Source organism: Oncorhynchus gorbuscha, unplaced genomic scaffold (genome assembly GCF_021184085.1).
Source record: "Oncorhynchus gorbuscha isolate QuinsamMale2020 ecotype Even-year unplaced genomic scaffold, OgorEven_v1.0 Un_scaffold_5:::fragment_8:::debris, whole genome shotgun sequence".
In the NCBI taxonomy this organism is placed as follows: Eukaryota; Metazoa; Chordata; class Actinopteri; order Salmoniformes; family Salmonidae; genus Oncorhynchus; species Oncorhynchus gorbuscha.
The window spans coordinates 123391-139147 of NW_025745330.1; the positions used below are offsets into that span (position 1 = coordinate 123391).

Sequence of the window (15757 nt, forward strand, 5' to 3'; positions counted from 1 at the left end):
GAACACTGTGGACAATTTTCAGGAAATTTCAACATTGAAACACAGAAATAACCACTTTTACAAAAACAACCTCTAATTCATGTTTGATGCACTTTGGATGTAAAAAATAATTGTTCTGTTTATTCGCGATGATATGAACACTGTGGACAAATTTCAGCAAGTTGCAACATTGAAATACAGAAATAAACACTTTTCCAAAAACAATCTCTAAATCAATGTTTGATGCACTCTGGATTGTTTTTGTTACTATAATCTTTATTCAGTATGATATGAACACTGTGGACAATTTTCAGCAAGTTGCAAAATTGAAATACAAAAATTAACACTTTCTTTTCCAAAACCAAGCCCTAAATCATGTTTGATAAACTCTGGATTTTTATTCAGGATGATATGAACACTGTGGACAATCTTCAGCGAATTTCAAGAAATACAGAAATAAACACTTTTACAAAAACAAGCTCTAATTCATGTTTGATGCACTTTGGATGTAAAAAATAATTGTTCTGTTTATTCGAGATGATATGAACACTGTGGACAATTTTCAGCAAGTTGCAACATTGAAATACAGAAATAAACACTTTTACAAAAACAAGCTCTAAATTCATGTTTGATGCACTTTGGATGTAAAAAATAATTGTTCTGTTTATTCACGATGATATGAACACTGTGGACAAATTTCAGCAAGTTGCAACATTGAAATACAGAAATAAATACTTTTCCATAAACAATCTCTAAATCAATGTTTGATGCACTCTGGATTTTTATTTGACTGTACTCTTTATTCAGGATGATATGAACACTGTGGACAATCTTCAGCAAATTTCAACATTGAAATACAGAAATAAACACTTTTACAAAAACAAGCTCTAATTCATGTTTGATGCACTTTGGATGTAAAAAATAATTGTTCTGTTTATTCGAGATGATATGAACACTGTGGACAATTTTCAGCAAGTTGCAACATTGAAATACAGAAATAAACACTTTTCCAAAAACAAGTTCTAAATCATGTTTGATGCACTCTGGATTTTTTTTTGCAATACTGTTTTATTCAGTATGATATGAACACTGTGGACAATTTTCAGGAAATTTCAACATTGAAACACAGAAATAACCACTTTTCCATAAACAATCTCTAAATCAATGTTTGATGCACTCTGGATTTTATTTTTTGCTATAATGTTTATTCAGGATGATATGAACACTGTGGACAATCTTCAGCAAATTTCAACATTGAAATACAGAAATAACCACTTTTCCAAAAACAAGCTCTAAATCATGTTTGATGCACTTTGAATGTAAAAAAATGGGTTCTGTTTATTCAGGATAACATAATCACTGTGGACAGTTTTCAGCAAGTTGCGACATTGAAGTACAGAAATAACCACTTTTCCAAAAACAAGTTCTAAATCATGTTTGATGCACTATGGATTTTCTTTTGCTATACTGTTTTATTCAGTATGATATGAACACTGTGGACAATTTTCAGGAAATTTCAACATTGAAACACAGAAATAACCACTTTTCCATAAACAATCTCTAAATCAATGTTTGATGCACTCTGGATTTTTTTTTGCTATAATGTTTATTCAGGATGATATGAACACTGTGGACAATTTTCAGCAAATTTCAACATTGAAATACAGAAATAACCACTTTTCCAAAAACAAGCTCTAAATCATGTTTGATGCACTTTGAATGTAAAAAAATGGGTTCTGTTTATTCAGGATAACATAATCACTGTGGACAGTTTTCAGCAAGTTGCGACATTGAAATACAGAAATAACCACTTTTCCAAAAACAAGTTCTAAATCATGTTTGATGCACTATGGATTTTTTTTGCTATACTGTTTTATTCAGTATGATATGAACACTGTGGACAATTTTCAGGAAATTTCAACATTGAAACACAGAAATAACCACTTTTCCATAAACAATCTCTAAATCAATGTTTGATGCACTCTGGATTTTATTTTTTGCTATAATGTTTATTCAGGATGATATGAACACTGTGGACAATCTTCAGCAAATTTCAACATTGAAATACAGAAATAACCACTTTTACAAAAACAAGCTCTAATTCATGTTTGATGCACTTTGGATGTAAAAAATAATTGTTCTGTTTATAATATATAATAATATATGCCATTTAGCAGACGCTTTTATCCAAAGCGACTTACAGTTATGTGTGCATACATTCTACGTATGGGTGGTCCCGGGGATCGAACCCACTACCCTTCACAAGCACCATGCTCTACCAACTGAGCTATTCGTGATGATATGAACACTGTGGACAATTTTCAGCAAGTTGCAACATTGAAATACAGAAATAAACACTTTTCCAAAAACAATCTCTAAATCAATGTTTGATGCACTCTGGATATTATTTTTTGCTATACTGTTTATTCAGTATGATATGAACACTGTGGACAATTTTCAGCAAGTTGCAAAATTGAAATACAAAAATTAACACTTTCTTTTCCAAAAACAAGCCCTAAATCATGTTTGATAAACTCTGGATTTTTTTACTGTTCATTTTATTCAGGATGATATGAACACTGTGGACAATCTTCAGCAAATTTCAACATTGAAATACAGAAATAAACACTTTTACAAAAACAAGCTCTAATTCATGTTTGATGCACTTTGGATGTAAAAAATAATTGTTCTGTTTATTCGAGATGATACGAACACTGTGGACAATTTTCAGCAAGTTGCAACATTGAAATACAGAAATAAACACTTTTACAAAAACAAGCTCTAATTCATGTTTGATGCACTTTGGATGTAAAAAATAATTGTTCTGTTTATTCGAGATGATCAAATCAAATCAAATCAAATTTATTTATATAGCCCTTCGTACATCAGCTGATATCTCAAAGTGCTGTACAGAAACCCAGCCTAAAACCCCAAACAGCAAACAATGCAGGTGTAAAAGCACGGTGGCTAGGAAAAATCCCTAGAAAGGCCAAAACCTAGGAAGAAATAGAGGAACCGGGCTATGTGGGGTGGCCAGTCCTCTTTTTCCAAAAACAGATTAAACAGAAAATGTTTGATGCACTGACCAGCATGGTCAAATTTTAAGGCAGAACAGTTGAAACTGGAGCAGCATTCAGTATGATAGGTGAACTGGGGACAGCAAGGAGCCATCATGTCAGGTACAATTTTCCGAGAGAGAGAAAGAAAGAGAGAATTAGAGAGAGCATATGTGGGGTGGCCAATTTGGAGATTATAACAGAACGTGGCCAAGATGTTCAAATGTTCATAAATGACCAGCATGGTTGAATAATAGCAAGGCAGAACAGTTGAAACTGGAGCAGGAGCATGGCCAGGTGGACTGGGGACAGCAAGGAGTCCTCATGTCAGGTAGTCCTTAGGGCCCAGGCCAGTTGAAACTGGAGCAGCAGCATGGCCAGGTTTGATCATCATGTTTGGGGCATGGTTCTAGGGCTCAGGTCCTGAGAGAATTAGAGAACTGTTTATTCAGATTTACACAGGACACCGAATAGGACAGGAGAAGTACTCCAGATAAACAAACTGACACTGTGACACATAAACTACAATGGAGGCTGAGACAGGAGGGGTCAGGAGACACTGTGGCCCCATCCGAGGACACCCCGGACAGGGCCAAACAGGAAGGATATAACCCCACCCACTTTGCCAAAGCACAGCCCCCACACCACTAGAGGGAAATCTACTTACCATCCTGAGACAATGATATAGCCCACAAAGATCTCCGACACGGTACAACCCAAAGGAAACCCAGACAGGCCGACCACAACAGTGAATCAACCTCACCCAGGTGACGCACCCCCAGGGACGGCACGAGAGAGCCCCAGCAAGCCAGTGACTCAGTTTATAATAGGGTTAGAGGCAGAGAATCCCAGTGGAAAAAGGGGAACCGGCCAGGCAGAGAATGCTCCAGAGCCAGAACTCCTGGGCCAGAATCATATGACCCACTGAAGAGATGAGTCTTCAGTAAAGACAGGTTCCGAGTTTGCGTCTCTGACATGGGTAGGCAGACCGTTCCATAAAAATGGAGCTGAAATGCCTCCACTGTTTGCTTGGAGGGACAATTAGGAAATATTTTGTGACCGTAGCTGTTTATACGGCAGGACCAAATCAGAGATAGGAACACTGTGGACAATTTTCAGCAAGTTGCAACATTGAAATACAGAAATAAATACTTTTCCATAAACAATCTCTAAATCAATGTTTGATGCACTCTGGATTTTTATTTTACTGTACTCTTTATTCAGGATGATATGAACACTGTGGACAATCTTCAGCAAATTTCAACATTGAAATACAGAAATAAACACTTTTACAAAAACAAGCTCTAATTCATGTTTGATGCACTTTGAAAAAATAATTGTTCTGTTTATTCAGGATGATATGAACACTGTGGACAATTTTCAGCAAGTTGCAACATTGAAATACAGAAATAAACACTTTTCCAAAACAAGTTCTAAATCATGTTTGATGCACTCTGGATTTTTTTTTGCAATACTGTTTTATTCAGTATGATATGAACACTGTGGACAATTTTCAGCAAATTTCAACATTGAAATACAGAAATAACCACTTTTACAAAAACAAGCTCTAATTCATGTTTGATGCACTTTGGATGTAAAAAATAATTGTTCTGTTTATTCGAGATGATATGAACACTGTGGACAATTTTCAGCAAGTTGCAACATTGAAATACAGAAATAAATACTTTTCCAAAAACAATCTCTAAATCAATGTTTGATGCACTCTGGATATTTTCTTTTACTGTACTCTTTATTCAGGATGATATGAACACTGTGGACAATCTTCAGCAAATTTCAACATTGAAATACAGAAATAAACACTTTTACAAAAACAAGCTCTAATTCATGTTTGATGCACTTTGGATGTAAAAAAAAATGTGTTCATTTTATTCGAGATGATATGAACACTGTGGACAATTTTCAGCAAATTTCAACATTGAAATACAGAAATAAACACTTTTCCAAAAACAAGCTCTAAATCATGTTTGATGCACTTTGAATGTAAAAAAAATGGGTTCTGTTTATTGAGGATGATATAATCACTGTGGACAGTTTTCAGCAAGTTGCAACATTGAAATACAGAAATAACCACTTTTCCAAAAACAAGTTCTAAATCATGTTTGATGCACTATGGATTTTTTTACTGTACTGTTTTATTCAGTATGATATGAACACTGTGGACAATTTTCAGCAAATTTCAACATTGAAATACAGAAATAAACACTTTTCCAAAAACAATCTCTAAATCAATGTTTGATGCACTCTGGATTTTATTTTTTGCTATACTGTTTATTCAGTATGATATGAACACTGTGGACAATTTTCAGCAAGTTGCAAAATTGAAATACAAAAATTAACACTTTCTTTTCCAAAAAGAAGCCCTAAATCATGTTTGATGCACTTTGGATGTAAAAAATAATTGTTCTGTTTATTCGAGATGATATGAACACTGTGGACAATTTTCAGCAAGTTGCAACATTGAAATACAGAAATAAACACTTTTCCAAAAACAAGCTCTGAATCATGTTTGATGCACTTTGAATGTAAAAAAATGGGTTCTGTTCATTCAGGATAACATAATCACTGTGGACAGTTTTCAGCAAGTTGCGACATTGAAATACAGAAATAACCACTTTTCCAAAAACAAGTTCTAAATCATGTTTGATGCACTCTGGATATTTTTTTTGCTATACTGTTTATTCAGTATGATATGAACACTGTGGACAATTTTCAGCAAATTTCAACATTGAAATACAGAAATAACCACTTTTACAAAAACAAGCTCTAATTCATGTTTGATGCACTTTGGATGTAAAAAATAATTGTTCTGTTTATTCGTGATGATATGAACACTGTGGACAATATTCAGCAAGTTGCAACATTGAAATACAGAAATAAACACTTTTCCAAAAACAATCTCTAAATCAATGTTTGATGCACTCTGGATTTTTATTTTTGCTATACTGTTTATTCCGTATGATATGAACACTGTGGACAATTTTCAGCAAATTTCAACATTGAAATACAGAAATAAACACTTTTCCAAAAACAAGCTCTAAATCATGTTTGATGCACTTTGGATGTAAAAAAATGGGTTCTGTTTATTCAGGATGACATGAATCACTGTGGACAGTTTTCAGCAAGTTGCAACATTGAAATACAGAAATAACCACTTTTCCAAAAACAAGTTCTAAATCATGTTTGATGCACTCTGGATTTTTTTTTACTGTACTTTTATTCAGGATGATATGAACACTGTGGACAATTTTCAGCAAATTTCAACATTGAAATACAGAAATAAACACTTTTCCAAAAACAATCTCTAAATCAATGTTTGATGCACTCTGGATTTTATTTTTTTGCTATAATGTTTATTCAGGATGATATGAACACTGTGGACAATTTTCAGCAAGTTGCAAAATTGAAATACAAAAATAAACACTTTCTTTTCCAAAAACAAGCCCTAAATCATGTTTGATAAACTCTGGATTTTTTTTTTTACTGTACTCTTTATTTAGGATGATATGAACACTGTGGACAATCTTCAGCAAATTTCAACATTGAAATACAGAAATAACCACTTTTACAAAAACAAGCTCTAATTCATGTTTGATGCACTTTGGATGTAAAAAAAATAATTGTTCTGTTTATTCGAGATGATATGAACACTGTGGACAATTTTCAGCAAGTTGCAACATTGAAATACAGAAATAAACACTTTTCCAAAAAAAAATTCATGTTTGATGCACTTTGAATGTAAAAAAATGGGTTCTGTTTATTCAGGATAACATAATCATGTTTTGCAAGTTGCACATTGAAATACAGAAATAACCACTTTTCCAAAAACAAGTTCTAAATCATGTTTGATGCACTCTGGATTTTTTTTGCTATACTGTTTATTCAGTATGATATGAACACTGTGGACAATTTTCAGCAAATTTCAACATTGAAATACAGAAATAACCACTTTTACAAAAACAAGCTCTAATTCATGTTTGATGCACTTTGGATGTAAAAAATAATTGTTCTGTTTATTCAGTGATGATATGAACACTGTGGACAATTTTCAGCAAGTTGCAACATTGAAATACAGAAATAAACACTTTTCCAAAAACAATCTCTAAATCAATGTTTGATGCACTCTGGATTTTATTTTTTGCTATACTGTTTATTCAGATGATATGAACACTGTGGACAATTTTCAGCAAATTTCAACATTGAAATACAGAAATAAACACTTTTCCAAAAACAAGCTTTGAATCATGTTTGATGCACTTTGAATGTAAATAAAATGGGTTCTGTTCATTCAGGATAACATAATCACTGTGGACAGTTTTCAGCAAGTTGCGACATTGAAATACAGAAATAACCACTTTTCCAAAAACAAGTTCTAAATCATGTTTGATGCACTCTGGATTTTTTTTTGCTATACTGTTTTATTCAGTATGATATGAACACTGTGGACAATTTTCAGCAAATTTCAACATTGAAATACAGAAATAACCACTTTTACAAAAACAAGCTCTAATTCATGTTTGATGCACTTTGGATGTAAAAAATAATTGTTCTGTTTATTCGTGATGATATGAACACTGTGGACAATTTTCAGCAAGTTGCAACATTGAAATACAGAAGTAAACACTTTTCCAAAAAAATCTCTAAATCATGTTTGATGCACTCTGGATTTTATTTTTTTTCCAGTATGAAAAACAAGCAAATTTCAACATTAAATCAGAAATGTTTTCCAAAAACAAGCTCTGAATCATGTTTGATTTTGAATGTAAATAAAATGGGTTCTGTTCATTCAGGATATCATAACACTGTGGACAGTTTTCAGCAAATTTCAACATTGAAATACAGAAATAACCACTTTTCCAAAAACAAGTTATATATAAATCATATGCCATTTGCAGACGCTTTTATCCAAAGCGACTTACAGTCATGTGTGCATACATTCTACGTATTGGTCCCGGGAATCGAACCCACTACCCTGGCGTTACAAAATTGAAATACTGACTGCTGTTGTTCAAGTGTAGATAAATTGACAGATTTGATTCTAAGGTAAAGTAAGATTCATTGACAAGATTCATTGACTGACTGTTGTTTTTCTAAAGCAAGTTGTAATTCATTGAAATAAAAAAATTCAACTGACTGCTGTTGTTTTCTAAGGTAAAAAACATTGAACTGTTGTTCATTCTAAAAATCATGTTTGATGCACTCTGGATTTTTTTTTTGCTATACTGTTTATTCAGTATGATATGAACACTGTGGACAATTTTCAGCAAATTTCAACATTGAAATACAGAAATAACCACTTTTACAAAAACAAGCTCTAATTCATGTTTGATGCACTTTGGATGTAAAAAATAATTGTTCTGTTTATTCGAGATGATATGAACACTGTGGACAATTTTCAGCAAGTTGCAACATTGAAATACAGAAATAAACACTTTTCCAAAAACAATCTCTAAATCAATGTTTGATGCACTCTGGATTTTAAAATTTTTGGTTACTGTTTATTCAGGATGATATGAACACTGTGGACAATTTTCAGCAAATTTCAACATTGAAATACAGAAATAAACACTTTTCCAAAAACAAGCTTTGAATCATGTTTGAACTTTAATGTAAATAAAATGGGTTCTGTTCATTCAGGATAACATAATCACTGTGGACAGTTTTCAGCAAGTTGCGACATTAAATCAGAAATAACCACTTTTCCAAAAACAAGTTCTAAATCATGTTTGATGCACTCTGGATTTTTTTGCTATACTGTTTTATTCAGTATGATATGAACACTGTGGACAATTTTCAGCAAATTTCAACATTGAAATACAGAAATAACCACTTTTACAAAAACAAGCTCTAATTCATGTTTGATGCACTTTGGATGTAAAAAATAATTGTTCTGTTTATTCGTGATGATATGAACACTGTGGACAATTTTCAGCAAGTTGCAACATTGAAATACAGAAATAAACACTTTTCCAAAAACAATCTCTAAATCAATGTTTGATGCACTCTGGATTTTATTTTTTGCTATACTGTTTATTCAGTATGATATGAACACTGTGGACAATTTTCAGCAAATTTCAACATTGAAATACAGAAATAAACACTTTTCCAAAAACAATCTCTAAATCAATGTTTGATGCACTCTGGATTTTATTTTTTGCTATAATGTTTATTCAGTATGATATGAACACTGTGGACAATTTTCAGCAAGTTGCAAAATTGAAATACAAAAATTAATATTTTATTTTCCAAAAACAAGCCCTAAATCATGTTTTATAAACTCTATATTTTTTACTGTACTGTTTATTCAGGATATTATGAACACTGTGGACAATCTTCAGCAAATTTCAACATTGAAATACAGAAATAACCACTTTTACAAAAACAAGCTCTAATTCAATGTTTGATGCACTCTGGATGTAAAAAAATAATTGTTCTGTTTATTCAGAGATGATATGAACACTGTGGACAATTTTCAGCAAGTTGCAAAATTGAAATACAGAAATAACCACATTTCCAAAAACAAGCTCTAAATCATGTTTGATACACATTGGATGTAAAAAAAATGTGTTCATTTTATTCGAGATGATATGAACACTGTGGACAATTTTCAGCAAGTTGCAACATTGAAATACAGAAATAAACACTTTTCCAAAAACAAGCTCTGAATCATGTTTGATGCACTTTGAATGTAAAAAAAATGGGTTCTGTTCATTCAGGATAACATAATCACTGTGGACAGTTTTCAGCAAATTGCGACATTGAAATACAGAAATAACCACTTTTCCAAAAACAAGTTCTAAATCATGTTTGATGCACTCTGGATTTTTTTTGCTATACTCTTTTATTCAGTATGATATGAACACTGTGGACAATTTTCAGCAAATTTCAACATTGAAATACAGAAATAACCACTTTTACAAAAACAAGCTCTAATTCATGTTTGATGCACTTTGGATGTAAAAAATAATTGTTCTGTTGATTCGTGTTGATATGAACACTGTGGACAATTTTCAGCAAGTTGCAACATTGAAATACAGAAATAAATACTTTTCCATAAACAATCTCTAAATCAATATTTGATGCACTCTGGATTTTTTTTACTGTACTCTTTATTCAGGATGATATGAACACTGTGGACAATCTTCAGCAAATTTCAACATTGAAATACAGAAATAAACACTTTTCCATAAACAATCTCTAAATCAATGTTTGATGCACTCTGGATTTTATTTTTTGCTATAATGTTTATTCAGGATGATATGAACACTGTGGACAATTTTCAGCAAGTTGCAAAATTGAAATACGAAAAATTAATATTTTCTTTTCCAAAAACAAGCCCTAAATCATGTTTTATAAACTCTATATTTTTTTACTGTACTGTTTATTCAGGATATTATGAACACTGTGGACAATCTTCAGCAAATTTCAACATTGAAATACAGAAATAACCACTTTTACAAAAACAAGCTCTAATTCAATGTTTGATGCACTCTGGATATTATTTTTTGCTATACTGTTTATTCAGTATGATATGAACACTGTGGACAATTTTCAGCAAGTTGCAAAATTGAAATACAAAAATTAACACTTTCTTTTCCAAAAAGAAGCCCTAAATCATGTTTTATAAACTCTATATGTTTTTTACTGTACTGTTTATTCAGGATATTATGAACACTGTGGACAATCTTCAGCAAATTTCAACATTGAAATACAGAAATAAACACTTTTACAAAAACAAGCTCTAATTCAATGTTTGATGCACTCTGGATATTATTTTTTGCTATACTGTTTATTCAGTATGAAATGAACACTGTGGACAATTTTCAGCAAGTTGCAAAATTGAAATACAAAAATAACACTTTCTTTTCCAAAAAGAAGCCCTAAATCATGTTTGATAAACTCTGGATCTTTTTTTACTGTACTCTTTATTCAGGATGATATGAACACTGTGGACAATCTTCAGCAAATTTCAACATTGAAATACAGAAATAACCACTTTTACAAAAACAAGCTCTAATTCATGTTTGATGCACTTTGGATGTAAAAAAATAATTGTTCTGTTTATTCGAGATGATATGAACACTGTGGACAATTTTCAGCAAGTTGCAAAATTGAAATACAAAAATTAATATTTTATTTTCCAAAAACAAGCCCTAAATCATGTTTGATAAACTCTGGATTTTTTTACTGTACTGTTTATTCAGGATGATATGAACACTGTGGACAATCTTCAGCAAATTTCAACATTGAAATACAGAAATAACCACTTTTACAAAAACAAGCTCTAATTCATGTTTGATGCACTTTGGATGTAAAAAATAATTGTTCTGTTTATAATATATGCCATTTAGCAGACACTTTTATCCAAAGCGACTTACAGTCATGTGTGCATACATTCTACGTATGGGTGGTCCCGGGGATCGAACCCACTACCCTGGCGTTACAAGCACCATGCTCTACCAACTGAGCTATTCGTGATGATATGATCACTGTGGACAATTTTCAGCAAGTTGCAACATTGAAATACAGAAATAAACACTTTTCCAAAAACAATCTCTAAATCAATGTTTGATGCACTCTGGATATTATTTTTTGCTATACTGTTTATTCAGTATGATATGAACACTGTGGACAATTTTCAGCAAGTTGCAAAATTGAAATACAGAAATAACCACATTTCCAAAAACAAGCTCTAAATCATGTTTGATACACATTCAATGTAAAAAAAATGTGTTCATTTTATTCGAGATGATATGAACACTGTGGACAATTTTCAGCAAATTTCAACATTGAAATACAGAAATAAACACTTTTCCAAAAACAAGCTCTAAATCATGTTTGATGCACTTTGAATGTAAAAAAATGGGTTCTGTTTATTCAGGATAACATAATCACTGTGGACAGTTTTCAGCAAGTTGCGACATTGAAGTACAGAAATAACCACTTTTCCAAAAACAAGTTCTAAATCATGTTTGATGCACTATGGATTGTTTTTGTTACTATAATCTTTATTCAGTATGATATGAACACTGTGGACAATTTTCAGCAAGTTCAAAATTGAAATACAGAAATAACCACATTTCCAAAAACAAGCTCTAAATCATGTTTGATACACATTGGATGTAAAAAAAAAATGTGTTCATTTTATTCGAGATGATATGAACACTGTGGACAATTTTCAGCAAATTTCAACATTGAAATACAGAAATAAACACTTTTCCAAAAACAAGCTCTAAATCATGTTTGATGCACTTTGAATGTAAAAAAATGGGTTCTTATTCATTCAGGATAACATAATCACTGTGGACAGTTTTCAGCAAGTTGCGACATTGAAATACAGAAATAACCACTTTTCCAAAAACAAGTTCTAAATCATGTTTGATGCACTTTGGATTTTTTTGCTTACTGTTTTATTCAGTATGATATGAACACTGTGGACAATTTTCAGGAAATTTCAACATTGAAACACAGAAATAACCACTTTTACAAAAACAACCTCTAATTCATGTTTGATGCACTTTGGATGTAAAAAATAATTGTTCTGTTTATTCGGATGATATGAACACTGTGGACAATTTCAGCAAGTTGCAACATTGAAATACAGAAATAAACACTTTTCCAAAAACAATCTCTAAATCAATGTTTGATGCACTCTGGATTGTTTTTGTTACTATAATCTTTATTCAGTATGATATGAACACTGTGGACAATTTTCAGCAAGTTGCAAAATTGAAATACAAAAATTAACACTTTCTTTTCCAAAACCAAGCCCTAAATCATGTTTGATAAACTCTGGATTTTTTTTACTGTACTCTTTATTCAGGATGATATGAACACTGTGGACAATCTTCAGCAAATTTCAACATTGAAATACAGAAATAAACACTTTTACAAAAACAAGCTCTAATTCATGTTTGATGCACTTTGGATGTAAAAAATAATTGTTCTGTTTATTCGAGATGATACGAACACTGTGGACAATTTTCAGCAAGTTGCAACATTGAAATACAGAAATAAACACTTTTACAAAAACAAGCTCTAATTCATGTTTGATGCACTTTGGATGTAAAAATAATTGTTCTGTTTATTTGAGATGATATGAACACTGTGGACAATTTTCAGCAAGTTGCAACATTGAAATACAGAAATAAATACTTTTCCATAAACAATCTCTAAATCAATGTTTGATGCACTCTGGATTTTTATTTTACTGTACTCTTTATTCAGGATGATATGAACACTGTGGACAATCTTCAGCAAATTTCAACATTGAAATACAGAAATAAACACTTTTACAAAAACAAGCTCTAATTCATGTTTGATGCACTTTGGATGTAAAAAATAATTGTTCTGTTTATTCGAGATGATATGAACACTGTGGACAATTTTCAGCAAGTTGCAACATTGAAATACAGAAATAAACACTTTTCCAAAAACAAGTTCTAAATCATGTTTGATGCACTCTGGATTTTTTTTTGCAATACTGTTTTATTCAGTATGATATGAACACTGTGGACAATTTTCAGCAAATTTCAACATTGAAATACAGAAATAACCACTTTTACAAAAACAAGCTCTAATTCATGTTTGATGCACTTTGGATGTAAAAAATAATTGTTCTGTTTATTCGAGATGATATGAACACTGTGGACAATTTTCAGCAAGTTGCAACATTGAAATACAGAAATAAATACTTTTCCATAAACAATCTCTAAATCAATGTTTGATGCACTCTGGATTTTTTTTTACTGTACTCTTTATTCAGGATGATATGAACACTGTGGACACAATCTTCAGCAAATTTCAACATTGAAATACAGAAATAAACACTTTTACAAAAACAAGCTCTAATTCATGTTTGATGCACTTTGGATGTAAAAAATAATTGTTCTGTTTATTCAGTATGATATGAACACTGTGGACAATTTTCAGCAAGTTGCAAAATTGAAATACAGAAATATTTCCAAAAACAAGCTCTAAATCATGTTTGATTGGATGTAAAAAAATGTGTTCATTTTATTCGAGATGATATGAACACTGTGGACAATTTTCAGCAAATTTCAACATTGAAATACAGAAATAAACACTTTTCCAAAAACAAGCTCTAAATCATGTTTGATGCACTTTGAATGTAAAAAAATGGGTTCTGTTTATTCAGGATAACATAATCACTGTGGACAGTTTTCAGCAAGTTGCGACATTGAAGTACAGAAATAACCACATTTCCAAAAACAAGCTCTAAATCATGTTTGATACACATTGGATGTAAAAAAAATGTGTTCATTTTATTCGAGATGATATGAACACTGTGGACAATTTTCAGCAAATTTCAACATTGAAATACAGAAATAAACACTTTTCCAAAAACAAGCTCTAAATCATGTTTGATGCACTTTGGATGTAAAAAAATGGGTTCTGTTTATTCAGGATAACATAATCACTGTGGACAGTTTTCAGCAAGTTGCAACATTGAAATACAGAAATAACCACTTTTCCAAAAACAAGTTCTAAATCATGTTTGATGCACTCTGGATTTTTTTGCTATACTGTTTTATTCAGTATGATGAACACTGTGGACAATTTTCAGGAAATTTCAACATTGAAACACAGAAATAACCACTTTTCCATAAACAATCTCTAAATCAATGTTTGATACTGTTTATTTTTCATGTTTATTCAGGATGATATGAACACTGTGGACAATCTTCAGCAAATTTCAACATTGAAATACAGAAATAACCACTTTTACAAAAACAAGCTCTAATTCATGTTTGATGCACTTTGGATGTAAAAAATAATTGTTCTGTTTATAATATATAATAATATATGCCATTTAGCAGACGCTTTTATCCAAAGCGACTTACAGTTATGTGTGCATACATTCTACATATGTGGTCCCGGGATCGAACCCACTTTCACAAGCGCCATGCTCTACCAACTGAGCTATTCGTGATGATATGAACACTGTGGACAATTTTCAGCAAGTTGCAACATTGAAATACAGAAATAAACACTTTTCCAAAAACAATCTCTAAATCAATGTTTGATGCACTCTGGATATTATTTTTGCTATACTGTTTATTCAGTATGATATGAACACTGTGGACAATTTTCAGCAAGTTGCAAAATTGAAATACAGAAATAACCACATTTCCAAAAACAAGCTCTAAATCATGTTTGATACACATTGGATGTAAAAACAAATGTGTTCATTTTATTCGAGATGATATGAACACTGTGGACAATTTTCAGCAAATTTCAACATTGAAATACAGAAATAAACACTTTTCCAAAAACAAGCTCTAAATCATGTTTGATGCACTTTGAATGTAAAAAAATGGGTTCTGTTTATTCAGGATAACATAATCACTGTGGACAGTTTTCAGCAAGTTGCGACATTGAAGTACAGAAATAACCACTTTTCCAAAAACAAGTTCTAAATCATGTTTGATGCACTATGGATTTTTTTTTGCTATACTGTTTTATTCAGTATGATATGAACACTGTGGACAATTTTCAGGAAATTTCAACATTGAAACACAGAAATAACCACTTTTACAAAAACAACCTCTAATTCATGTTTGATGCACTTTGGATGTAAAAAATAATTGTTCTGTTTATTCATAGGATGATATGAACACTGTGGACAAATTTCAGCAAGTTGCAACATTGAAATACAGAAATAAACACTTTTCCAAAAACAA

The 15757-nt window shown here is 31.6% G+C and overlaps 1 protein-coding gene across 1 annotated transcript in view; it reads right to left on the reverse strand.

Annotated features, from left to right (window-relative positions):
* Nucleotides 1–3444: 3444 nt before the first annotated feature.
* The window catches only part of LOC124018399 (TRPM8 channel-associated factor homolog), a 96487-nt gene continuing 84174 nt past the window's right edge, over nucleotides 3445–15757 (reverse strand). Inside the window, exon 6 of the mRNA XM_046333708.1 lies at nucleotides 3445–3458. Within this exon, the coding sequence (XP_046189664.1) occupies nucleotides 3445–3458 (14 nt within the window). The remainder of the gene's footprint in view (nucleotides 3459–15757) is intronic.